This window comes from Aethalodelphis obliquidens, unplaced genomic scaffold, assembly GCF_003676395.1.
Source record: "Aethalodelphis obliquidens isolate GAN/ISIS:26980383/991018 unplaced genomic scaffold, ASM367639v1 scaffold58, whole genome shotgun sequence".
Lineage (NCBI taxonomy): Eukaryota > Metazoa > Chordata > Mammalia > Artiodactyla > Delphinidae > Aethalodelphis > Aethalodelphis obliquidens.
The window spans coordinates 6,963,573-6,988,612 of record NW_020838002.1 but is presented as its reverse complement, the minus strand read 5'-3'; the positions used below and the strand labels follow the sequence as shown (position 1 = coordinate 6,988,612).

At 42.6% G+C, this 25,040-nt stretch overlaps 2 protein-coding genes and 1 long non-coding RNA gene across 10 annotated transcripts in view; 2 read left to right on the top strand and 1 right to left on the bottom strand.

Moving 5' to 3' along the window:
• Positions 1-1,035: 1,035 nt before the first annotated feature.
• LOC113609694 (uncharacterized) lies at positions 1,036-4,125 on the bottom strand. Of its 2 annotated transcripts, XR_003428772.1 has the most exons (4): positions 3,713-4,125; positions 3,237-3,507; positions 2,371-2,578; positions 1,036-1,085 (listed from the first exon to the last, which is right to left on the bottom strand). It is a non-coding gene; the product is annotated as an uncharacterized LOC113609694 (long non-coding RNA). The 2 variants fall into 2 exon arrangements; XR_003428771.1 differs by lacking the exon at positions 1,036-1,085 and having other exon boundaries at positions 1,612-2,578.
• Positions 4,126-4,191: 66 nt separating this feature from the next.
• Positions 4,192-8,045, top strand: SRSF1 (serine and arginine rich splicing factor 1). Of its 2 annotated transcripts, none has more exons than XR_003428769.1 (4): positions 4,192-4,586; positions 5,004-5,188; positions 5,551-6,603; positions 7,519-8,045. XR_003428769.1 is itself a non-coding variant. In XM_027087160.1 (4 exons), the coding sequence occupies exons 1-4, from the start codon at positions 4,393-4,395 to the stop codon at positions 6,115-6,117; spliced, it is 747 nt and encodes a 248-aa protein (XP_026942961.1). In that variant the 5' UTR covers positions 4,192-4,392; the 3' UTR covers positions 6,118-8,045. The 2 variants fall into 2 exon arrangements, 1 of the variants encoding a protein (XP_026942961.1); XM_027087160.1 differs by having other exon boundaries at positions 5,551-5,723; positions 5,923-8,045.
• Positions 7,771-25,040, top strand: part of VEZF1 (vascular endothelial zinc finger 1) — a 31,957-nt gene continuing 14,687 nt past the window's right edge. For 2 of the 6 annotated variants that reach the window (XM_027087156.1, XM_027087155.1), the window contains exons 1-2: positions 19,046-19,159; positions 22,480-24,165. In XM_027087156.1, coding sequence (XP_026942957.1) covers positions 24,133-24,165 — 33 coding nt within the window. In that variant the 5' untranslated portion in view covers positions 19,046-19,159; positions 22,480-24,132. Of the gene's footprint in view, positions 7,885-9,795; positions 9,846-18,980; positions 19,160-22,479; positions 24,166-25,040 lie in introns of those variants that run through there. The other 4 variants (XM_027087152.1, XM_027087154.1, XM_027087153.1 and 1 more) reach the window with 4 other exon arrangements.

The window sequence follows — 25,040 nt, the reverse complement described above, 5'->3', positions numbered from 1 at the left end:
GTGTAACTGAGGAGTTTAGAAACACTCTAAAGCCCTAATTAAGATGAGGAGGTAATCTCAGGAGGCAAAACGAAGTGGCTGTAATCTGGTCAGCAAAGATCTAATTAATTGTATAGTACACTGTTCAGAGAAAATTTTGCATGAAGATTAGCCTACAGACAGAGAATTGCCAATCTTTACCCAGCACTATTCGGGGAACAGAGATGCAAAGTCCAGAGGGTATGAATCTTCCTGTCTTTGAAGAGGTACACTCTGCTGTGGGGCAGAGATCATTTATCAGGTTTCACCAGGATCTGAATGAGACATCTCTCAAAGCGATTCACCTCATTTTGTTTTGATTCCTTATTTACTAAGAAACTGTCTGATTTGCTTTCCAGATCTGACAAAAAGTTTTCTTGGTGAGTACAATTTGAACATCACGGTTATCAAAAATGAATCTGTTTCACCCCCCAACAAATGAACAAATGGTTTGGTTTATTCGCTTTCTTGTTTTTCACTCTTGTGTACTAAAACATGCCAATCTACTCTGGGACACTGATAGTATAAGATCATACCCTTAAATGTAATAATTTCCAAGCTAATGTCACCCAAGGAGACCTTGATAAACAGCCATCCAGACTTTTCTTGCTACACCCTGACCTTGTCATAGTGAAATAGACCAGGACCCTATGGTCCTTGCCCATCCCGCACCCATGTCCTTAGCCTGCCTTTTAAAAAAATATTTATTTATTTATTTATTGCCTGCGTTGGGTCTTCGTTGCTGTGCGCGGGCTTTCTCTACTTGCGGCGAGCGGGGCTACTCTTCATTGTGGTGCACAGGTTTCTCATTGCGGTGGCTTCTCCTGCTGCAGAGAACAGGCTATAGGTGCGCGGACTTCAGTAGTTGTGGCACATGGGCTCAGTAGTTGTGGGTCACGGGCTCTAGAGCACAGGCTCAGTAGTTGTCACGCACGGACTTAGTTGCTCTGCGGCATGTGGGACCTTCCTGGACCTCGGCTCAAACCCGTGTCCCCTGCATTGGCAGGCAGATTCTTAACCACTGCACCACCAAGGAAGTCCCAGCCTGCCTTCTGTCTGTGGAAAAACTTTAGCCAAAGGATAAGTTTAATCAGAGAAGTGAGAAAATGCAGAAACAAAGAAAACACAGGAGACCAAATAATAATAGTTTAGTCATTAAGCATAGTCAAGGACCTTTAGTTCCTCCTTAAGGGCTATAGACAATATTCTGAGCCACATCCTGTGAGCTGTCTTATAGACACTGAAGCCCCCACCAGGTGGAAGAAGTTAACTACATGATGACCAGGCTGTAGCCATGACATAAGCTTCCACAATTCCGAAAACTGGCCTCAAAGAAATGGAAACAAACCGAACCTGGAACTGAAGATTAACTGTACATAAAACAATCAAGATGACACTGGTAAGACCACTGATGACCAATTTCAAGATGACTGTCAGAGCTGACTGTATTATTTCTGCATGTGGCCCCCTCCCTCTGTCTATAAAAGCTCTTGCCCCAATTGTCGGGGGCGGAGGGGTGGGGGGAGTCGGCCTTTTGGACAGGCATCTACCCTCCCCCACAGTCACTGGCATCCAAAATAAAGCGAACATTCCTTTCCACCAACCTGGCCTTTATTGGTTTCTGAGCAGTGAGCAGCCGAACCCCACTTTCGGTTACAAGAGACCCCAGAACCTACAATTTGGTTACACTCAAACACAGTAAAATAGGCCAAGAGAGAAACAAGAATGTCCTATTCACTCTCTATTAAATTTTACCCTGTATTCTTCTGAACTGAACAGAATCAGAAATGACTGCATTAAATTGGACAAGAATAAATCAAAGCCAATTCATGGTTTTCTTATTTTTCTGGAATGAAAATGCCTTGAAATCAAAAGCACCTATGTTTAAATCACTTCAGTTATTACTGACTTAACATTAATCAACCAAAGATGAATCTGAATAATCATAAATGGATGGATAAAATTAGATAGAAAATGTGCTCAGTAAATAAATATTGAATGTAAGAACCAATACATGATGTGCCTGGAATTCTTTAAAAACTCTCATCTCTTCTGCTGCTAACCAAGTAGGATAGTGCTAGAAATGAATAAATCTGTTGAAATAGTGTCCCTTTTGGTCAGCTTCTCACTGAAAAATTATCAGGGTCTTCTCTTTTTTCTTCTTTTGGCCGCACTGCGCATGTGGGATTCCCTGACCAGGGATGGAATGATGGAACCCATGCTCCCTGCAGTGGAAGGAAGAAGTCCTAACCACTGGACCTCCAGGAAATTCCCAGGGTCTTCTCTCTTTAAATTGAAAGTTCAGTTTAAAAATATGTCATTGAAGGATGAGCTAAAGCAGTGGTCTCCAACCTTTTTGGCACCAGGGACCAGTTTCGTGGGAGACAATTTTTCCGCGGATGGGGGGTCGGGTGGGAAGGTTCAGGCGGTAATGCGAGCAATGGGGAGCGGTGGGAAGCGGCAGATGAAGCTTTGCTCACTCGCCTGCCGTTCATCTCCTGCTGTGCGGCCTGGTCACGAACAGTATCGGTCCTCGGCGCAGGGGTTGGGGACTCCTGAGCTAAAGGACAGACAAAAAAGTACATGCACATATACTCATAATTTTGGAAACCACCAAAGAGATTTCAAGGACTACCAAAGATCCTCTATGGATCTGTTGAGGAGCAAATTAAATTTGTATTTTGGGATTACTAGAAACATTTGTAAAATACATTCAGTCAACTTTCAGAACTGAAAACATGCCCTTCTGCTAAACGATCTATTTTTTTAAATTTCAAAGGCACTTTGGATTTTGAACATACTGTGTTCCTTTCTTTACTGTGACTTCCGGGATGGCCACAGGCAAATTTGCAGTCCATCTCTAGGAGTTCACCAAATTATTACTGCGGGCATTTTGTGTACTAATCTTATCAATGCCTTCATTTTAATCCTCCTCCCTTATTTTCCCCGTGATTTCTCCATCCAGTTTTAGTAAAGTTTTATGGTATCTCTGTAAACTGCCTCACATCCCTGGGGAGAGGGAGTTGCAAATAAATACATAATATGAAAAAAATTATCCTCACACTTAGAGTGCAGATCTGTTTTAGCATATTGATAACTGCAGGGTTGTTGTTGTTTTTCTTAATTTGAATTCATCACTAATATTTAAAAACCCCAGCATTTCATATAAAAATCTAGATTTCAGATGTCACTGAGGAAAAAATGTAAAAAGTTCTTACCTCCCTGGACCAGCATGCTGCCAGGATCAGTCCTGAGCAGCAACTGTGGTCCCCAGTGGTCCCAGTAGTACTCACACATTCATTGTGCTCATTCATATTACTTGAGAAGCCTGGTAATGACTTCAAAAAAAGGAAGGAAATTCAGGATTCTGCAATACACAGAGGCAGGAGCGCTTTTTCTCGTTCTTTGAAAGCAGCTGGAGAAATAACAGGCACAATTCATTCTGCAACCTTCACTGGACCTTTCCGCTGCGTTGGGCCTAGCGATAGGCTGTTGAAGAGAGAAGCAGAGGTCTGGGTCCTGGGTGGCAGGTACCACCAATGACTGGTCAGAGCACGAATCACCGCCACTAGCACAAGGAGTGTTTAACTGAGCTATATACAAAGCTCGGTTCCGAACCGAAAGTGGAACGGTACTTTAGTGTAGTCTATTTACTAGGGAATCTAAGCTGGGTTCCCCTCCATGAGACACTTACGTAAGCAGCCCACGGCCAGTTCGCAGGAGACGGGGCGGAAAGACAAAGTCACGCCTTGGCTCTGCATTGAATCACAGACAACGCAACTGCTGAACTAGGCGCACTCTCCTAGGACGCCCCCGTTTCCGGAGCAACCGCCCGGTCCCGCCCCCTTAGACTCCGCCCCCGTGAGTCTTTCCCGCCAAAGGCCGTTAACACCGCAGAGCATGGTGGGACAAAGCTCTCGGCTAGGTTTCACCAAATCCTTTCAGGGCGCCGTTGCTTTAAGAGACCCATTCCTGGGGAAACTGATTATTCTTTAGGACTCGACAGAGGTTAATAACCCCTTTTATGAGGGCTGTGTATTTAATCTTTACCACTCAGCCGGTCACTTCATTCGCGAACCTCTCCACAAAATCGGAAACGCGGGAACTTTTTTTCCCTTCGCGCGGAGGGTGACGTCGCGCGTGCGCCAGCGTGCCTTTCGCAGCACCCGTTACGCTTCTGCGCGTGCGTAGTGAGATCGAATAGCTGCTTCCTCCCGCTTCTCTTCCTCCCTCCCCCCATATCCGTGCGCCGAGCTGATAAAGGCGCCATTTTGGAGGGGCCGCGGGAGACGTGGTGTAGCTGTGGGCTCGCTCTGCTGTTCGCTAGGCTTGGTGGGAAGACCTGTTCTCGAGTCCGCGCCTTTCGTCGCCGCCATGTCGGGAGGTGGTGTGATTCGTGGGCCGGCAGGGAACAACGACTGCCGCATCTACGTGGGGAACTTACCTCCAGACATCCGAACCAAGGACATTGAGGACGTGTTCTACAAATACGGTGCTATCCGCGACATCGATCTGAAGAACCGCCGCGGAGGACCGCCCTTCGCCTTCGTTGAGTTCGAGGACCCGCGGTGAGGCGGTCAGGGTCTTGCTGCCTTGAGGAAATAGGTTGGAGTAGTTGGGGAAGGCTCCAAGGCCTTCGCATGGAGAATGGGGAGGTGGGCTCTGAGGTTGGGAGCAAGACGAATCGCTCATGCAGGAGTGGAGTGAGGAGCCGAGTCGTCGAGGCTTCTCTTGTGGCTGGGCCCTCCGGACGTCCCCAGAGCCGACTTGCAGGCTCGGAGCGGGAAACTGAGGCGCCGAGGGCTGCCGTAGTGGTCGGCAGCCTGGCGTGCTTCTGGGTGGGGGAGGGGCCATTCCTATTATGCAGCGCATGTGGGCTCTTCCACCCCAGGTGCGCATGTGCGGGGGGCCGCTAGCTCTCCGACCGAGTTAGCCGCCCCTCCCGGTCCTTTTCCTTACCCCTTTGCTTTTCTGTGATCACGCAGGGATGCGGAAGACGCGGTGTATGGACGCGACGGCTACGATTACGATGGATACCGTTTGCGGGTGGAGTTTCCTCGAAGCGGCCGTGGTACAGGCCGAGGCGGCGGCGGGGGTGGAGGTGGCGGGGCTCCCCGAGGCCGCTATGGTCCCCCGTCCAGGCGCTCTGAAAACAGAGTGGTTGTCTCTGGTGAGTTGACCGTTCCGTGCGAGTTGATGAAAGGGGGCAGAAACCATTTTAAAGTTTTCCTTGCATGACCAGTTTGACAAATGCAAGTTTTCATGCCAGGTCTTAAATTATTTTAGTCTTGTGGGTGAATTTAGTAAACAGGGATTGCTGTATTTGAGATTTGCCAAATTAGGTTGCAGTACCTAGAATATGAAGATCCTTACTTTGCAAATAATTTTGGGCTCTTGATTCCAGAATCTTAACAGCTCCTTAACCTAGGATGTTAAAAATAATCGTTAATTTTAAAGTAATCTTTGTTCTAATGTAAATTTTAAGTTTAATGTGAACTTTAGGATAATTGGTATTGAAAATAACTTTTTCAGGACTGCCTCCAAGTGGAAGCTGGCAGGATTTGAAGGATCACATGCGTGAAGCAGGTGATGTATGTTATGCTGATGTTTACCGAGATGGCACTGGTGTCGTGGAGTTTGTACGGAAAGAAGATATGACCTATGCAGTTCGAAAACTGGATAACACTAAGTTTAGATCTCATGAGGTAGGTTATACACTTATTCTTTTCTTTGGCCAGAATTGGATACAGTGGTCTTAACAGTGGAATTTGAAGGTAAGATTCAGGCAAGGGTGTCCGAGTAAACCCAGTAAAGTGCCTCTGGTTTAAGTTACATTGAATTCAGCATGCCTGAAGACAGGTGAAAGCTTAGATCTTTCAATCGAAAGTTCTGTCTATTCAATAGGGAGAAACTGCCTACATCCGGGTTAAAGTTGATGGGCCCAGAAGTCCAAGTTATGGAAGATCTCGATCTCGAAGCCGTAGTCGTAGCAGAAGCCGTAGCAGAAGCAACAGCAGGAGTCGCAGTTATTCCCCAAGGAGAAGCAGAGGATCACCACGCTATTCTCCCCGTCATAGCAGATCTCGCTCTCGTACATAAGATGATTGGTGACACTTTTTGTAGAACCCATGTTGTATACAGTTTTCCTTTATTCAGTACAATCTTTTCATTTTTTAATTCAAACTGTTTTGTTCAGAATGGGCTAAAGTGTTGAATTGCATTCTTGTGTAATATCCCCTTGCTCCTAACATCTACATTCCCCTCATGTCTGATAAATTGTATTTTAAGTGATGTCATAGACAGGATTGTTTAAATTTAGTTAACTCTCCATGCTCTTCAGACTGTGATATTATGTAAATGTCTATTCTGCTCTGGTTTGTGTGAACTGGGTTGTTGGGGGTGTTTGTGGTTATCTTACCTGGGGAAGTTCTTATGTTTATCTTGCTTTTCATGTGTCTTTCTGTAGACATATCTGAAGAGATGGATTAAGAATGCTTTGGATTAAGGATTGTGGAGCACATTTCAATCATTTTAGGATTGTCAAAAGGAGGATTGAGGAGGATCAGATCAATAATGGAGGCAATGGTATGACTCCAAGTGCTATTGTCACAGATGAAATTGGCAGTATTGACCTTATACTAAAAGGCAAGGGTTTAAAATGATTGTACATCTACCTTAAAACACTTGCAAACATCTTATGCAGTGACCTTTAGCTACAATTGCTTTGCTCTTTAAACCTTGGCAATTGTGGCAAAATTACGTTGCCCATTTTGTAACAATTTATTTTGCTCCCTACCCTTTTTTGTTTTAATAGGGACTAATGTGGGAAGAACTGGCTAATTTGTCACAATGCTTAGTTACAACTGTTAATGTGTGACCTGCTGTTGGTGTACATGTGGGTACAGGGTGTCTTTAATTCCAACCGGATAGAGTATAATATCAATACTGCTAAATCTGCATGTCCTCTGTGTGACTGATATAGCGTTGCTACTTCATTTTTTTTAAGACAAAATGAAAGCAAAATATAGAGTTCCAACGTATTGGTGTAGATAATCTAGTTGGGAATACTTTTAAGTCTCACCTTCCCCTTTAAACTAATATTCATAATTGACTCATATGTTTAAAACATTTTAATTTACAAATTAAATTACAGATGGGAGCATTAGATTTAGTTTAGACTTAGGTGGGTAGCAATACCAGTAAACTCAACTACATGACTTTTTGCAACCACAAAACCTGTAATACGCTGTACAGTAACAAGTGTTGGCATTATCAGTTGAACTGTAAATATAAAATGCTTCTTCCAGTTAGTCTCTATGATGATTAAGTTTCTAAAATTTATCTGAACACCATTCAGAAACTTGTTTTGGGGAATTTGATAGTTATTGATGTACATCTGTTAAACTGATGACAGACATAACTCATCATTCCCCAGAAACCTTTTTTGATTACAGTATCTAACATTTTGCCTCCTCTTTTTTGGTTTTGCTGGTTATAAAGGTTTGGATTGGAGAGGGCTCACTGGATCCCAATCCTTGGAGCTGGATCATTGGATTCAAATCATAATGTGGATAGGATAGGGAGGATGAATTACAAGGATTCATGGAGCGGGATCAGATTACCAGGAACATAGGAGTGGATTCCTGCCCCAACCAAACCGCATTCGTGTGGATTTTTTTTTTTTTTTTTTATTCAACTTAATTGGCTATTCCAAAGATTTTTTTTTTTTTTCCTATTTTTGACGATTGGAGCCCTTAAGATGCACGATGGAATTGTGTTTTGCATTTTTTGGTAAAAGGAGCAAAGCGAGGACCTGGAGATATACGCTGGAGCAATCTCCTTGGAAGGATTCAGCACGAGTAGATGGTAAACATTTAAAGGGGAAAGGGGGGGTTTGTTTAAAATAGTAAAACAGTAAGTCGCTTCTAAATTTAAAGAAAACAAAATTGGAGTTGAAGACTAAGTAGGTTTCCAATTGGCTATTGCCGTTTTTCTTTGAAAAAATAAACATTTTTTTAAAAAAACTATGCATGGTTGTCCTTTTTCCTCTTGTAAGAATTTTTACTGGTTGACTAGTCTCAGTTAATACTTTAAATTGATAAGATTCCGATTCTTGTGTTTATGTGTTAGTAAATTAAAGGTTCTTGAAAGGACTTTTCTAATAAATGTTATTAGCTATCTGTTAATTGTTGTGAAAAGTCTTCAGGGGAAGATAAAAAATGAGAATAAGGCAATTGTGTATGTAATATGGTAAGTGAGGCGGTGATCTAGTCTCTGAAGGATAAGTTTCAGAGCTTTGATTTTAAAAATGATGAAAAGCTTATAGATGCTGCTTATTTTGGGTGATCATCTAGACAGCATAGGGTTTTGTGCAAAATTGGGTGAGGACTAGTAAATTAATGGTGTTATTAGCCTTTGAGTTTCTCAATAAAACTAAACTCATCTAAAAAATTGGTAAGTTTTAAATTCAGCACAGATTAGGATTCTTAACGTAAATTACATTTTCTGTTCAAAGTGTGAATAGCACACTAGAAGATTAACTGCTTATTTGAGTAAATCATTGCTAATAAAAAGCTGGGCATTCTTTAGAATTTTGCCTTGGAAGTCTTCTCAACCATAAAGTTATTCTGTATCCAGAACATACCAAAGCAGTGATTACGTCTTGTAGTCTACTGGTTTTTGTATCTTTACCTGATAGCCCCTTGGTGCTAAGTTTTCAATTTAGAGTTGGGGAGGGGTTTTTACTTAGAATTCCTAATCTTCTGATTTCCTGATAGCTAGTCACAACCATCAAACCATTCTTTTTCTACACCCAAAAGGTAGCTAAGTCGTAACATTTCCCTTGGGTGTTAATTATCCTTGGAAGCAGAATTTAAGATTGCTATTCAGTTGACAGAATTTCAAACCTAGGAAACACTAGAAATCTTGGTAGTAGAGAAAATGGGCCCAAAGGGATTTGCATAAGATCACCCAACCAGTACATTTAAGTGAACCTTATGGAATGTCAGGAGGAAGAGGAGGGATTTTGGAATGTCAGGAGGAAGTTCAAAATTAGGATTCCATTTTAAGTATTTAAGCAAAACACTTGGTATAGATTCATTAAGGGAGTAACTCTAGTTATGTGAGAATTCAAAACAACTGTTCAAGAGCAGACAGGCACGTAAAACAAGTTCTGTTTCATCTGTAGAATATACAATTGGTATTTTTTAATGACTAATTTTGGAAAGATTAACATGAGCTAGACTTAAGCAAGCCTGGGTTCATTTGTGTTCATTGAATATTTTGGAAACAGAACCAAAATGAAAATTGCCATCGCTCAAAGTTGGCAAAGTTAAGTTGCCATCACTTAAATTGCATTTAAGCTACGCTGAAAGATGTGCTCTACTACAGGTAGTTCCAACCCCTGACTGAAGTGAGGTAGAAAATATTACTTCCCTAGTATATAGGCTGTTTAAGATTAGAGAGGACGTAACTGTTTGAAAGGTAGAAGGATGCAGGTTTTCCAGTTCAGTAAGACCAGACAGCTAAATGCTGTAAGGGGAGAGGCAGACTTGCTGTTTTTCAGTCTTAGGAAATGGACCTTAAATCTCTACCTAGATTAGCAGCTATTAGAAGAAAGTCACACCCTTTTGGAACTAAAAAAGCTGTCTTGGATTTTCCCCTTTTCTCCCTATTTATGTCCCCTTAGATATTGTAGGGAGCCTATAATTAGTTTATTATTTTCTAACCAAGGAAAAACTTAAGTCTCTAAGAAGCAATTATTTTTCATAACGTCAGATTGAGTAACCCACCTTGCTGTTCAGCCCACATCCTTCTGGAAACAAAAGGTAAGAAACCCATTTTCTGATTCCTAATTGTTTGGGATCTGAATTTTATTAATTTAAAAAAGAAACTCTTTGGAATATGGACAGATTTCCCTCATTTAAAATGTTTTTTCCCCTAAATTTTATAGTTTTAATAATATATTCCATTATTCGTGTATCCACGCATAGTGCTTAAGTTCCATATGATTCTAGAATTTTAACTTTCTCAGTTTTGTCTTTGAAATATATTTGCTCATTAGGGCTGGTGTTCTTTTTTCAAGTTTCTGTGAAGATGAATTTCTTGTGTGCGTTTTTGCTTACTTTGTACATGAAGTTGTGATGAAATTGCAAACAAAATAAGTTATATGTCTGTTATTTACCATAAATAGTATTAAAAGGAAAGAAACTCCATTAGACTGAAGTTCTGTTATAACCATCCTTTGGTTTAGCTTATTTCTGTCATGGTATGAAGAATGCAAAGGCAGAAAACAGGTTCACAATCTCTTATCCCAAAACTCCAAAAACAAAGTTTTTTGTTGTGGAGCAAATTGAATATAAAATGTGACCAAAATCGATGCCTTTGTTTTGCACTTAACTGTGACTGAATTGTCTTCCTGCAGAAATATTGATGTGTCAGTTGCCATAGGTTTTGCTGAGAGTGTTATGTGATAAAGGGTCTATATATGATATATGGTATATATATGCATTTTATAAAGTGCAAAAAGCTCTGAATTTCAAATACATCTGCCCCAGAGAGTTCCGGATAAGGGATTGTAGAACTGTTACAGGATACACAGAGCGAAAGCTGTGTAGTTTTGAGCATGTGAATGAAAACAAACCGGTTACTGTGGATCCTTTATTGATTGAGCTGTAAGTTCCCCGTCTTTTTAGACTGAAGTAGCCACAAGAAAAGGTATGACTCACATTTCTTTATGTTCTGTTGCTATGGTGGACTCTCATCAGTTGTACTCCATTGAAGGAAATATCCTGCCATCCCATCCTATATGGTGGAATACTCTATTTGGGGGTAATTTTTTCTGGTACTTTTTTTTTTTACAGGAACATTGATCAATATGACCCTATAGGAAAAGGTGGGATTGGCATGAAGTAAAGAGATTATAAGGAAACATCTGTTCATTGTGTCTCTCGTGATTGTCTATTGAATAAATAGTAATCCTGGCAAAAACTTTTGCTTTAAATATAGATCCAAGAAGTTAACGGTATACTTCAACCAGCTTATTCTTGTGGTTGAGAACTTGGGGGGTAGGGGGCGGTGCTTCTTGCTAACTTTGAAAGCTATACCCGACAACCTTGAATGTGGTTGTGATTTTGTAGGGATGGAAGGAGAGAAGGATTTTTTTTTTTATTACAAAAGTCGCTTGGTGCTTCTGTAGTCTCTGTCAAATACTAGTTAATTTAGGCAGAAGTAACCTCATAATAAACATTTCAAAATAGATGCCTCACTGGGTTATGGGAGAGAAAAATCAAGCATACCTTTGCATAAGGACGTTCCCGGTTAGGTAGGTATGCAAAACACAAATGAAACAGAACAAACATTTAGAGTTAAGTAGATCCTGGGTGTTTCATCTTCATCTCTTAGAAAAAGTTCTAACATTCAACCATCAGGTTAAAGTATCTTTAACTCCTTTTACAATTATTAATAGAATTACCAATGTGAAGATAGTAGAAACTGAGAGCTTTCTTAGAATGCCTTATTCATCCTCACCAAGTATACTTTGAACAAACATTAATTTTGTAGGGATGCCAAATGCCTAATGAGTTGTTTGGGTTTTTGTAGGGTTTTTTTACAATGGTCTATTCCACTCCCAATTTGAGTAAACGCTAGGGAAATTTACTTAGCCACTAGAGGGAGCTATGATACAAAATCAACCAGGAAATACCCTAGGGTAAAGAATCCATACAGCAAGGTGGAAACTATATTAATCCTCTATATCAGCTCCAAAGTTAGGGTTTTGGGTCTAAGTTTTTTTCCTGAAACTTTACCTTTGCCTCCCCATCTGTTGGGCAGAATTCTTTCCCTTTTCATTTAGGTTTTGAGTAGTACTTGATGAGTAAATCTGTAAATCAGAAAACTAACTGGGTTCTGGGACTTAGGAGAAAATGCAAAAGATGTGAATCTGCTTGTTTTTCTGCCTACCTTGTATATCCAGGTATGGAATAGTAAGGCCAGCGTGTAAGAATTGGGTACAGGAGTAGATGTGTGTGTGCCTCCCCCCCCAAATCTAACCCAAAAATTGGTCATATAATGTAAAAATGAAGTATGCTTTCAGAAGCCTTTATCATTTGTTTTTATGGTGTGAAACACTTTGGGGAGTGAAATTAATCTTTATTTCTTGGCATTACTGAGACTTCCAATGATTGTTAGTGTGCCTTAAAACCCTGTTTATTCATCAGGTTGGTTAGCCTTATTTTTCTGTTCTGCAGGCCTTGTTTCAGTAGGCAGAGTATCTTGTGATCAGAAAGTCAGTACAGACTTCTCTTGACATGTTTATTTAATGCCATTTTATTTTAAGAAAGCCAAAATTATTAGGAACTAACACTTCAGCATTTGTCATTCCCACCACCCCCCCTTCAACTTTACATTGCAAAAATGTAAAGGACACAGGCTTCCTGTTTATTGTCACCAAGAATATTGTATTAAAGTGTTTTAGGCCCACTTGATCCAATTTAGTCAACACCAATATGGGAGCACTTGCCTTAAAACACAAATGTTAGGAACTTGTCTACTTTGAAGAATAAGACACTAAAAGAGGACAAATAAAGGTATTTTAGAAGAGAAAATACAATCAGGTTTACAAAGTGGAGATTACTTTGCTAAACTCACATTTTATGTAGCAAATGAGGCTACAGAAGGTAGTTGCGGACTAGCAGCCTTGCTGCAAATTGGATTGAGAGAACTAAAAGTGCACTAGATTATGCCTTTCCTAATTCTAAAAACCTTAGCTCTGATATCTTCCTGATTTAACTTGTGAAGAGAGACCATAAATCCTAAATTGCTCAAATGAAAATCTAGAATTCTCTTTATAAAATAAAAAGACTAAACTTGGAGATTGTTTTAAGTGCCAGATGGCATGGCAGAATTGTACCCTGAAGTGCTGGGTATTAGGAGAGCGTTTGTAAGTTTGGGATAAGCTTTCAGGTGGTTTATTTAGGTTTAATCCTTTGGAATGGACTGCTACATCAGTTGAACAAAAGACAACCTACCACCTTTAACTAGGACTTGGAAGTCCTGGACTGAATCTGAGGCCATTGGTAACCTGGCCCCTGGCCTACCTTTTAGTCTGATCTCTAGCCTTCCCCCTGATATACTCTATAACCCAGGACTTGGCATTGTCCAGCATTTCTTGTATTTGGTCCTCCTGTTTCTTCCTTCTGCAGTGCCGTCCATCTCTTCTTCATTCGGAGTCAGCCCTCTGCAACGTACCTTGAATAATCTCGAGTCACCTCTCTGAAAACTAACGTCTGTCATACTGTGTTGGCACAGACTTTGTGTATGTCTAGTATAGCATTTATCACCTACCTTGCTTGCTCTATCCACTTATCTACCTTATCTTACTTGATTCATGAGTTTTTACTTTCTAAGGAACCAAGACAGTGTCTGGCACATGATAGTCACTGAATAAGCACTATTGGTCCTTCATCATTGTTCCTGAAGAGTATTGTTCTACTGTATCTTAAAACTTAAGCCAATCTGCCTTTATCAGTGAGTTGTTTACATATATATCTCCTTTCCAACAGGTCATAACCTCATCCCCTTTCCTCCCAGGTACATAGCACAATGCTGTGCACCGAGGAGGCACTCAGTTCAATTGCATTTGAAGAGAAACCTAGAAATTCACATTACTTTACTTCCCTTTCTGAGTATCTTGAATAAGTAACCAGTTAATAGAGTCCCAGTTTCTTGTTTCCAAGTTGGAAATAAATCCTTATTCAGTTGATACTTATAGAAAAATCTAAGTAACATTAAGACATTTTCCATCCTTTTACCTCCTGGTATGTTTCTAACAATTTTTGGAGACTTTTTCTTAACTTGAATTACAAAATAAGAGTGACGTCCACAGCATAAGACTAGGAATGTAAAATGTTGGTTAGCAGTACAGCAAGCACACTACCAAAAAAATCTTAAATGACTCATTTGTCCTCTAAAACTAGGTAGTAAACATGCAGCAATGTGAGAGTCAAGTGCTGCGACTTAATATCACCAGTTATTAGCCACAGTACCATTGTATCTATGACTTGAGCTAGATAGAGATTCTGTTTACTTACCAGATAGAGTTATTCAAAATGCTGTTTGGATTTGTGTCCCATCTTCATTTGCCATACTGGCATCCTTGTCTGTGCACCCAAATTCATTACTAAAGTAATGAAAAACTAGTTAACTGGTTTTGATGACCCGTCTCCATCCTGGCCATCAAATCTGATCTTCCTAAAACTGTCACTCCCTAGTATGAAACAATGGGTTATAGTCTACAATTTAGCACCATTTGCAATCACATCTTCCCCTGCTCTGGCTGATCTGGTAAATATTTTACTGACCATGCTTGTTTTTACTTCTGTGTTTTATGTTTTCAGACTTTTCTCCTTCCCTCTTATTAGCACTCACCCTGCAGCTTCAAATCCTTATCACTATCAAGTTAAATTTAATTTCTGAAACTATAAAAAGCAAGCTTCTAAACCCATATAATAGCTCTCTTCTCTGTGATGCATTTAATCTCCTCCCAATCTTATGACTGTTGAAATTTTTGTTAATTTTTTCTACCCAGTGGAATTTTTGTCGTGTTTGTATTTCCCAGTGAGCCAAATGTTTACTTGCCAGATAGGGTTCTTCAAAATGCTATTTGGATTTGTCTCCCACCTCCATTTGGCCAAGTTTAATAAACGTTGATTGACAAGAGAAAGAACTTAGTACTCCTTAAAAGCAAAGTGCTATAGAAACCTATTTTACGAACTGTTGGTTAACTGGGTAGATAATTGGAGAAAGTAATAATCCTAACATTGCATCAAATAATTCCTCAGATATGAAGCTAGGAAATGCAAATTACTGTTGACCCTTAATGCCAGGGTCAGGGGTGACCCTCCACGCAGTGTAAGATTTCCAGATAACTACAGTCAACCCTCTGTATGTGCAGTTACGCATCTGTAGATTCAAACAACCGCGGGTTGTGTAGTATTGTAACATGTACTGAAAAAAACACGTATAAGTGGACCTGTGCAGTTCAAGCCTGTGTTCAAGGGTCAACTGTAACTTAAATGCGAGCCTAAGCCAAGTATAATTGGAAAAGTAAATGTTGCCCCCAAAATCATTCTTGCAAAGTCAAAAAGAAAGTTGTTCTGTTGCAAAAGTTGTTACTTTTCAGTACAGATCTCAAGAATTGATGCCATTGTCTCCTAAAAGAGCAGAGGAGTTCGCTCTCTTGCTGCTTTCTCCTGGGTCTCCTTTTTCCATCTTTCTTGCTTAAGCGTGATTCTTAAAGAAGCCTTAAATTCTCTCTGAATTTAGTGGTCCTGTATCAGTGAGAACTTCTACAGATTTCTCGTTGGGATTGAATTATTTTGGTTCTTTTTTATTAGTAATCTATAGAGGCATTCACGTACAGAGTGAAAAAACTGGGTAGTATTTCCTTGGTTTGGGAATCTTAACATTACTCCAGGACCCTGACCCTGGTCTTTAGGCTGATAGAGGATCAGCTAGCATAAGCAGTTCTCTCAAAGCCAAGAGACTCAGCAAACATTTAGCAGACACCCACAAGTCTTACAAGCACCCACATTCCTTGTGCCATTAAATATTCTTCCACCCCTTCATGATCAGCTAAAGACAAAAGCATTCTTGGACTAACTGCACTGTATTTTTCCTTTGCTTTTCTTCAGCATACTTAGTGTCACATAATGCATACACTTGCATGTTGCCATTAAGTTGTCTGGTTGTCTCATGTATGTTTTATTTCCCCCAGCTACATGGTAAACTCTTAGCGAAGACTATGTTAATAACTTTTTGACACTTTTTCCAAGATAGTATGTTAGTACATACACACCTTAATAAATATTTATGGATAAATAAGTATGTTCATGAAATCCTTGGCAGGTGGACTGCATAGCTTAGATCTGATATGCAGTGTGGTCCTCCAATCAGATTGGGCTTATTTCCAAAGAAGTGACTTAAAGGGTTCATGCCCTTTTTACCTTCTTAATGTAAAATTTGGAGGGAAAAATGCAAGGACATAGGACAAATACTTCATCATTCGTAATGGAAGTAGTTGTTTTATGAAGTGCTTTGACTCCTTTTAATTCTCAAATGTTATTAGCCTTATTTTGGGGTTTGAGGAAATAGGCTCAGAGATGTTAAAGTGACAGGCCCAGAAATTGAATCTATGTTTTCTAGCGACAAATTCCTGTTTATTTTATTACTACATTGCTTTTTTTTTTTTTTAAAGGACAGCGTTTTTCCAGTGGGGAGGTTGTTGGGGGGGAAGGTAAGTCTTTGACCCAAATGATCACCACCTGTAATGTCCACCTGATGCCACCAGGGTGTCCCATGGTGCTGTCTTTGATCCATGTTCTTATCCGAGTTGATGGGGGCTGTTTCAAAGCTGGTGTTAATCTTGTCAGAGTGGCCGTGGCCCAGAGCCCAGCAGCAAGAAAGTGGGTCTTTCCAGTGTGCAGTGCACAGCTAGCATCAGAGAAGCTTTTGACCCCCTCTGGTCAGGTTGGCCCCACAGAAGGATAGCAGGTCAGACAGCGGCCAGAGCCTGGTCAGTCACTCTTACTAGGCAGCAGCCCCACAGACAGTAGCATAAAAAAGGTTCTGAGAATGGGTAAATGTTTATAAACATGCATTTGTTTTGTTAGCTGAGTATACACTTACACAAATTTGTATTAGCAAAATAGATCCAATACACAAAACTGGACTGAATTACTTTACCAGTTTTAAAAGCCAATGCATGGTCACTTCCCACTTTCCAGTTTGCAGTAACAGTCTGGATTATACTTAGCCCTGAGCATACAGCCTCTTAAGCATTAGTTTTGATATTCAGCAACCTTAGATGACAATCTTCAGTATCAAAGCTATCACGTGAGAACCAATGAGGTGCAGTCTCATTTAGTATTAGAGCAAGTAGCCCCTTTAAAATTTTCCTTCCCAGTGATCTTATAAGCACTTTGTATAAACGTCTAACTGTTCTATAATTATTTCTTTCCAAGTTTTGATTTTTCTACTGGAGGAGATTCTTAAAAAGTATTCCAGTAACTGACTGGTACAGCTCCTGGCGTTTAATAGATGCTTGATAAATATTTGTTTACCGAAATAGGATAATAGTTATGGCATAGTCCTACTCATGAGCCATTTTTCTAAGAGAATCCACATTAGGAGGTCTTTGTTTTGTCTTCAAATTGATTAGAATCCATTATGAACTAGGAAGTTAGTCCCTGGGGTGTCCCGGCTGGCCTTTCAAAACCTTGAGTATGTCATTCTGGGTTGGAATTAGCACAGACTGAATTTGGTCTGTATCTGCTGATTCTCTTTAGGTATCATCCGTGCAATATCTCTAGGACCAGGTGTTTACCAGGGCTCTTAGAGCCACCAGGAGAGACTAAATTAAACTTTACTGATTGGAGCTCTTGGACTTGGGAGTGCCCTTTTCCCTCTCCCCTCCCTGTTTCCCTGGGTAAGTTTCCATCCCAAAATTCCTGCAGTTTTAAGGTCACTGTGGAACAAATCCCAAACCTACCTCTAGTAGTCAAGGTTTCCTTTCAGTTTTTGCAGCTATTCTCTGGGGAGAGGGCTAAACACAGATTGTAGTACCAACATGGATCCTTCCATATGCTTTGTTTAAGTGATGAGAATAACTGATCTTTAGCGAAATGAACTTTTGTATAGGACATATATGGGGGATTCCTACAGCTTCATGAGTTTTGCTAAAGGTACTATTTAGGTCCTGGACAAATTACTTTAGGAATAAAAGTCAATTCTGATGCAAACAAAAAAAATCCTCTTGTCCCTGAGAAACATAACTAAGTATAACTAATTAATAAACTAGTTATTTATTTAATAAATTGGTCTGAAGATATTCTTCCATATGTGAAGAATAAGCATATTATGCCTTTCCCATCTAAAGTGGAAATCACTAAAAGGCAGAGAGTGTTTGTATCGCAACCCCTAGGATTCCTGTTTCTGGGATTGCCTCGTACCTGATACTCAGGGAGCATTTTCACCGGCTTGAATTGAGTACTCGCCATCTGCTCTCTGAGCATTCGCTGCTGAATGAAAGGGGAGAGAAAGTGAAATGAGAGGTTGGGTGGGGGGCAAGGAAGCTGGAAAAATAAGAGGAAGCAGCTGGGAGCTGGGGAGTTGGGGGGGATGTAAGGTCAGTAAAACAGAAAGCTAGCAGAGGACAGTGTCAGGCCTTGGAGGTAAAGGGCTAATTCTGTCATCTAGTTGAGTAGAGCCATGTGTGCTTTGTTAAAGAGACTAAAATTACTTCAGAGAAAAATCTAGATTCTCTGAATCTGACCCATCTTCCCTGTGTACCATAGTAAATTGTTCATCAAGTCAAAATCTAGGAATTGTGGTCCTCTTTCTTCAGGTCTAGCAAAGAGCTTACTGCCACTGCTCAGGCAACCAAGGGTGAAATGCTTCAAGTAGTATTTGTGGATAGCTGGTAAGCTTGATGTTTTATTCCCCAGCTTAAGGAGTAAATGCTGAGTACAGCTGTTGTCCCTGTGTAGAGCTTTAACAACCAGCTTGCCAGGTTCCCTGCACCTGCTTACATGCCTGGATCAGATAACTGACTGGAGAACTTTAGGCAGCTTCTAGTTCAGAGACTTTTGAGTCAAGAAACATCCTTAAAGAAGCAGATCTCTCTCCTGGAGCCTTAGCCAGATCTTATGCTGTTCTGGCCTTGTGTTGCCATCTCTTGGCATTGCTGCCTAGAATGGAGCAGCCTACGTAAAGCTTAGTCTAACTAGTCTTGTGATGTCACATCAGTGTCTTAGGTCACCACTGTTCATGTCCCTCACCCAAGGAACATACTGCATAGGTTCCTCAACACTTGTTTCATTATTTCCTGTTTCCTTCACTACCAGGAATGGAGGGATCCTCAGTCAAAGATCATATTGACCCAATGAGGCTTTTTTTTTATCTAGGCCAATGAAAGGGAGAGGAAGGAGCACCAACTCAGAAAGAGGGAGCCATAAGATCTGCATGTATTAATATGGTAACTCTTTGGAGACTTCTGAGAAACAGAATCCCATATGAACTCTGGACTATCCTCAAGTCTGATAATGAAGAAGAAATTGAAGAGATGTTTCTGTTGGGAGTTTGGGTAAAGAGTATTCACTTGATATATGTATGTTTTTGCCCTGCCCCACTCTTCACAAGAACATTTGGACAGGCATTAACAAGTACTAATTTTTATTTTTTAATTTTTTTTGCAAATGAATCATTTTTCTGGTAACGCAGTTGGCTACCAGCACAATGCTGTTTAGTGTCATTACATCCCTCTTTTAACCAGTGGAATATATTTGGGGTGGAGGCTATAACCACTGAAAAGAGCTTTTCCTTTGTACCAAAATAACTGCTTATGTAGGGATTTAATTTATGTTTTTGACTTATTAGCATGATGTAACTGAACTAAGCTTTTTTTGCGGTACACAGGCCTCTCACTGTTGTGGCCTCTCCCGTTGTGGAGCACAGGCTCCGGACACGCAGGCTCAGCAGCCATGGCTAACAGGCCCAGCCGCTCCACGGCATGTGGGATCTTCCCGGCCCGGGGCACAAACCCGTGTCCCCTGCATTGGCAGGCGGACTCTCAACCACTGCGCCACCAGGGAAGTCCTGAATTAAGCTTTGTAGTTGTTGGTTAAGGCCCACGAAGTTTGCGTGACCTGTTAAGTGGCAACTTTTTTTCAAGCTCAGCCATTACCCTGGACTTGGGGCATCTGAGGGCAGGGAGGAACAGGTGTCCAAAGGAGAAATGTTGGTGCCTGAGAGTATGTTTTCCAGTTGTATTGAATTTCTTACTTGGTGTATTTTTGACCTATCTTAGTTTCTTTCCTTCTTGTGTCCTATGCTGTTTTGCTTGCTATTTGTTGGATGTCCTCTGACAGCCATTCAGGAGTTGTAAAACGGAAGGTATTTCTACTCAAATGCTTTGTGGAAGAAACTGATAGGTTAAGCATTGATTTCTGGCAGCTTCTTTCAAAAAGAGTTAAGGTGATAAATGTGTTTCCATTGGCTTTGGATATGTTTTGGGCGTCTTGGGTATATGGCCCTTCTTACAAACAATAGAGTGTTTAAGGACCCTCAACTACCAGTTAAACTAAATGTCTACTAGGAAAATGGGTAGGTTTGTTCCCTGTCCCTTTGTTCTCTGTGACTGTTCCAGCCGTCAAGGAACTTAAATTGGTGTTTAGGAAAAAAAATTCTTCGTTGTTTCCCCTTCCTCACCTTACCAGTTAAAACAGAAATAAACTAGTGATGACACTTCAGGTGGTAGAATTGAAACACAAATCCAGCTTCTGGCCACATGGGCCACAGGCAAGTGGCTTAAGCCCTTAGTGTGGGGAGGTGGGGTGGGGAGATTACTTCTGCTTTCCTCCCAGAGAGGCTTGTTTTTGTCTCTTTTTTGGGCGTGTGTGTGTGTGTGTGTGTGTGTGTGTGTGTGTGTGTGTGTGTGTTGTTGCCTTTGGTCTGGTAGGGTGTGTGTCCCTTCTCCCCGATTACACTGAGGCTGATAATGCAGGGTAACATTTCTCTCTGGCCAATGTTTTTGGTATTTCTAAGTATTGCAGTCTTGCCTTTTACTAGTAGATCTGTTCATTGTCACTTCCAGCTTTCTTGCATGAAGAGTTTGTTCATTAACTGCCAATTTAAAGCTGCTTCTAACTAGATAGACTCTATGGACAGTTTTGGATTTGATTTGGTTTTGGTTTGTTGATTAGTCTTTCTTGGGAAGGGTAATTGACAATAGCAGAGATAGTTTCTATGCCTAGGATTCTGCATCTAATCTTAATCCTTAACGTACTCACAGGATTTTAAAATCCTTTCCAAAATGGGAAGGAAATATCCTGTTACTTTCTAATGTTTGCTAAAAGTTGTCCTTGTAAATGCTGATCTTGGTAGGTTTCTTCCTTTGTCATGTGTCCTTAGCCTTTTGGCCCTTTACCTTAGGGCTCTTCAAAGGAGAGGGGGATGGGGCAGGGGGAAAACCTGTTACTTTGAGAGAAAGTAAGAACTGGCTTAGAGCTCTTATGCAGAGTTCCTAGCCCCAGAATTAATCTAGAACCTGACTCAGTAGCACCAATAAAAACATCTGCTTAGCACCTGTTATATTCCAGGAAATGTTCTAAGCTTTTTATACACATTTCTCATTTAATCCACAGTCCTGTCTCTGTGAGATAGGTATTTATTTTGTCCTCATTCTCCAGATGAGGAAACTGAGGCCCTAAAAGATTAAGTGACATGTTATACACACTGGGGCAGGGGAGATGGGAAAGAAGAACCTGAACAGGGTGGGGAGGGAATCTGAATTTTATTTGGGTGGATGTAGGCACATATATTTTTTGGCTTAGACACCAGACATTTCAGTTATACATCATAACTGGAGGTAACACCATTGATTCATTCACTGAAAGTTGTTTACAATAATCAATAAGAATTTATTGTCTTCAGACATTGCTAGTGTTTTGATTGGACCCCAGTATAGTCTGTGGAAGCAGGCTTGAGGAGGGGTTCATTTTGTTTGTGGTTAAGGATTTTTTCTGTCCTAAGAATGGAATCTTTGACCCTCCTAATTTCATTATATTCCTCAAAACAGTTGGAGCTGATTGTTTTTGAGTACTCATTCCAAACTTTTGGATATTTTCTCTGGAAAATATCCTAAGATTTAAAATTTCATCTGAATTTAAAAGATTGTTAATTTTTATTTTATTTTATTTTTTTTTTTAATTTTTATTTTTAATGGGAAAGAAAATTCGGAGCAATCAGGAATTCTGGTTTCATCTCATGGATAGAGATAAAAATTAGCCGTTTACCTCAAGAAAAGTGATACTTCTGAATCCCAGCTCTTCAGTAATGAGAACTGGCCTGCTTTTACTTGACCTCTACTTTGTGGTAGTGGGGAGACCCCTCTCCAGAGGTTGTGAGAAGGATTGCTAGAGAAAGGTTTTCTAGATCCTGGGAAAAGAAGTTCAAGAGAGTGTGGCAATATTGTCAGTAGAAAAATGGTCTTCATCAAGTACTAGTCTTATAATCCTGAAACTTCATTTTCACCACAGTTTGAAAGGCAGCAAAGTAGGAGAGGCTATACAGGGAAGGGAAGACTGAGGAGATGTATTACAGAGACCTCGAAGTGAATACGTTAAAACAGGAAAGAAGGTGCATTCATTGAATGAAAACAAAAGAATACGAAGTGTCCGAGGTCAGAGCAAAAAGGTTTTAGTTGACCTAGTTGATTCCTTAGGTTTACATCTTAGTTCTCTCCTTATCTTGTATGTATATATAAACTTAGGCTTCCTGAACCATTTTATTTCTTTCCAAAAGAGACTAATGGACATTTATAGGAGACATAGGGGCCACTGTAGCAGTTTAGCTGAGGAATGTAATCAGAAACTATTCATCATTTTCTGTCCCCTCCTGTCTTAGGCTGACTGGTTCCCTGATGTGTTACCTGCTTCTGCCACTGATCCAAACTGCAGAACTTCTCATTCGTTCCCAAGGCCTCCAGGCAGTGTCCAGTAGGGAATCAACTCTAAAAGGAACCAGACCAACGTTTGCCAGCCCCTTCATTCTGGTGACTGAGGGAAGGAAAGTGTGGGAAGGGGGTATATATGTGTAGTCGATGGAAAGGAAACACAGACTGTCAAATTACTATACCTCTTCAGTTTCTTTTACCAATAGAATTCTTCAACCATATTATTTTTTATTGTGTATGTATGGGGGAAGTTGGAGATGGTGACCTTGATTAGAATGTGATTTAAGAGGAATAAATGGAGGGAATGAGATAAGAGACAGTCGGTTATGAAAGAGGTTGAAGTCTTGAAATAATGTGACCATCTGTGGAATTTTTTAAAGCCAGAGTTTACAAAAATATCACTGATAGAGGCTGCCTCCTCATTTCCCGCCACAGGAGACTTCTTGGACTGGAGGCACTTGTTTAATAACAGCTTGTCTTTGATAGAAAATGTTCAGGGCATCATCGTACAAAGTTCCAGTAGCAGTGACGCCTACACGGAAGACTTGGAACTGCAAACAGAGGCTGGGGTCACCTCAGTGACAACTGGCGCTGTCCAACCAGAAGTTCGATTCTTGTTTTGGGGGGTGAGGAAGTAGACTGTACTAAAGCACTAAAACAATTTTTTGTCTGTACTTTCTCTTTAATTAAAAAAAAATATTTTTGTTGGCGGGAGAGGGGGGTGTTCGATAGAATTTCACATCATATCTGGAGTTAAGAAGAGGATGGGGAAGCTCAGCCCTTCACCCAAGAATAACCCAGTAATGACACCTCTACGCGTGGGAAGTGTTTCCCTCCGCACAGGGAGGATCTGAGGCTGCACCCCAGTGGGATTCCCTGCTTGAGTTGGAAGGCCACTCAGAGGTAGATGCGTATCCAGCAAGAGTGCGGAAGGTTTCGCTGGAATGAAATACCAGAGGGGAAAGACACTGCAAGTCGAAGGGGCTTCCCCCAGTTTGGAGGTAGGGGCTGTGCTGCGCGAAAGGAACTGAAGAGCCCGGGGGCCACCGTGGCCTGTGCCTTCCGCTGAGGGCCTGAGAGGGACGCGATGCTGTCGGGCACCGGGTTTGAGTCACGGGAGCTGGCCCGGCCGTGCCCAGCGAGCCAGCGCCAGACCCTGGCGTCCTCCATCTTCTCTCCTGAGCTCCCCCTGTTCCAGCTGCCTGAGCCACGGACCGCAGCACCACACACCCCCGCGGGGGGGGACGCCGCGCCCCATCCCCGCCCCCGGCCCCACCCCAGCCCCCCCGCGGGGGCCCTGACCCCACCGCCCGCAGGCACTGGCTGAGCTCCGAGGCGGCGAGCGGGCCGCGGGGACGCCCGGGAGGGGTCCGGGCCACTGGGGGCGGCGGCGGCCGGGTCGGGGCTCCCCCCCCGCCCGCGCTCGCCGCGGCGGTGGTGCGTCCCGGAGGTTACCGGAAGTGGCCGCGCTCGGCGCTGCCATGTTGAGGAGCCGCCGCTGCCGCTGCCGCCGCCGCCGCCGCCGCTTTGTTGTCGCCTCCTCCGCCTGAGGAGGCTCCCCGAGCGGGGGGGAGTGGGGAGGAGGGGGGTCGGCCGCTGCAGCCATGGAGGCCAACTGGACCGCGTTCCTGTTCCAGGTACGGGGGGCCCCCCCCGGGGGGGACACGGGGGGGACAGGGGGGCCGGGCCCGGGGCTGGCGGGCGGGCGGGCGCTCCTCCTCCCCTCCCTCCCGGCTCCGCTCTCCGGCCCGGCCTTAATCCCCCTTTGTTTTTCCGCCCGCCCGCCTCGGCGGAGCGGGGCTGCTGAGGTGAAAGGAGGCGGCCTCACGGGGTGCGGGGAAGAGAGCAGGCCTCGGGGTGACCCCCGGTCCCCCCCAGCACACAAACACACACGCGCACACACACACACACACACCCTTCCCTCCCGCCCTGAAGGGGAAGGGAGGAGGCCGGTCGCTGTCACCAGCCGCGGCCCAGAGAAAGGAGGGCGCCGGGCCGCTGGATAGCGCGGTCCGCTCGGCCACGGCGCGCCGGGCCCGGGCCCGCACCGTGGGGTGAGGGGGGTCCCCGGGTCCTGCTCACTTCCCCCCCACTTCATCCATCTTTTCGCTCGCTCTCCGTTCTTTTCACCTCCCTGTCTTCTTTTTGTGTGTATATGTTGACTTTCTGACAAGCCCCCCCCGCTCGAGTCCCCGCGAATAGCGGGTATCCTTGGGCTCCCCGCCACTCCCCCTTCCCGCCGCCCCCCTCATGTTTACCCAGTTGGGGGGTGCTGTAAACGTGTATCCCCTCCCCAAACTTTTTCGTTGGATTTACGTGTTTTCATTCCCAAGCCAGTGCCGAGCCTTGGCAGCTGACACCCTCTCCGTCTGTCCAGCTCTACCGCCGTCCCATTCAGCCCGGGGAATCCCCCGGCCGGGGGTTGGGGGGGGGCGGGGGCCCGGCACTCCGGGAGGCCCCACCTTCTGCTGGGGCGCGTTTCTCTCTCGTCCCACCTTTAGCGTTTCCTCCA

Excerpts from the sequence above, each read along its gene's own strand:
- SRSF1 (XM_027087160.1), top strand. The coding sequence starts at position 4,393 with ATGTCGGGAGGTGGTGTGATTCGTGGGCCGGCAGGGAACAACGACTGC. Across the intron at positions 4,587-5,003 it reads GTTGAGTTCGAGGACCCGCG|GGATGCGGAAGACGCGGTGT; the intron begins GTGAGGCGGTCA and ends GTGATCACGCAG. Across the intron at positions 5,724-5,922 it reads CTAAGTTTAGATCTCATGAG|GGAGAAACTGCCTACATCCG; the intron begins GTAGGTTATACA and ends TCTATTCAATAG.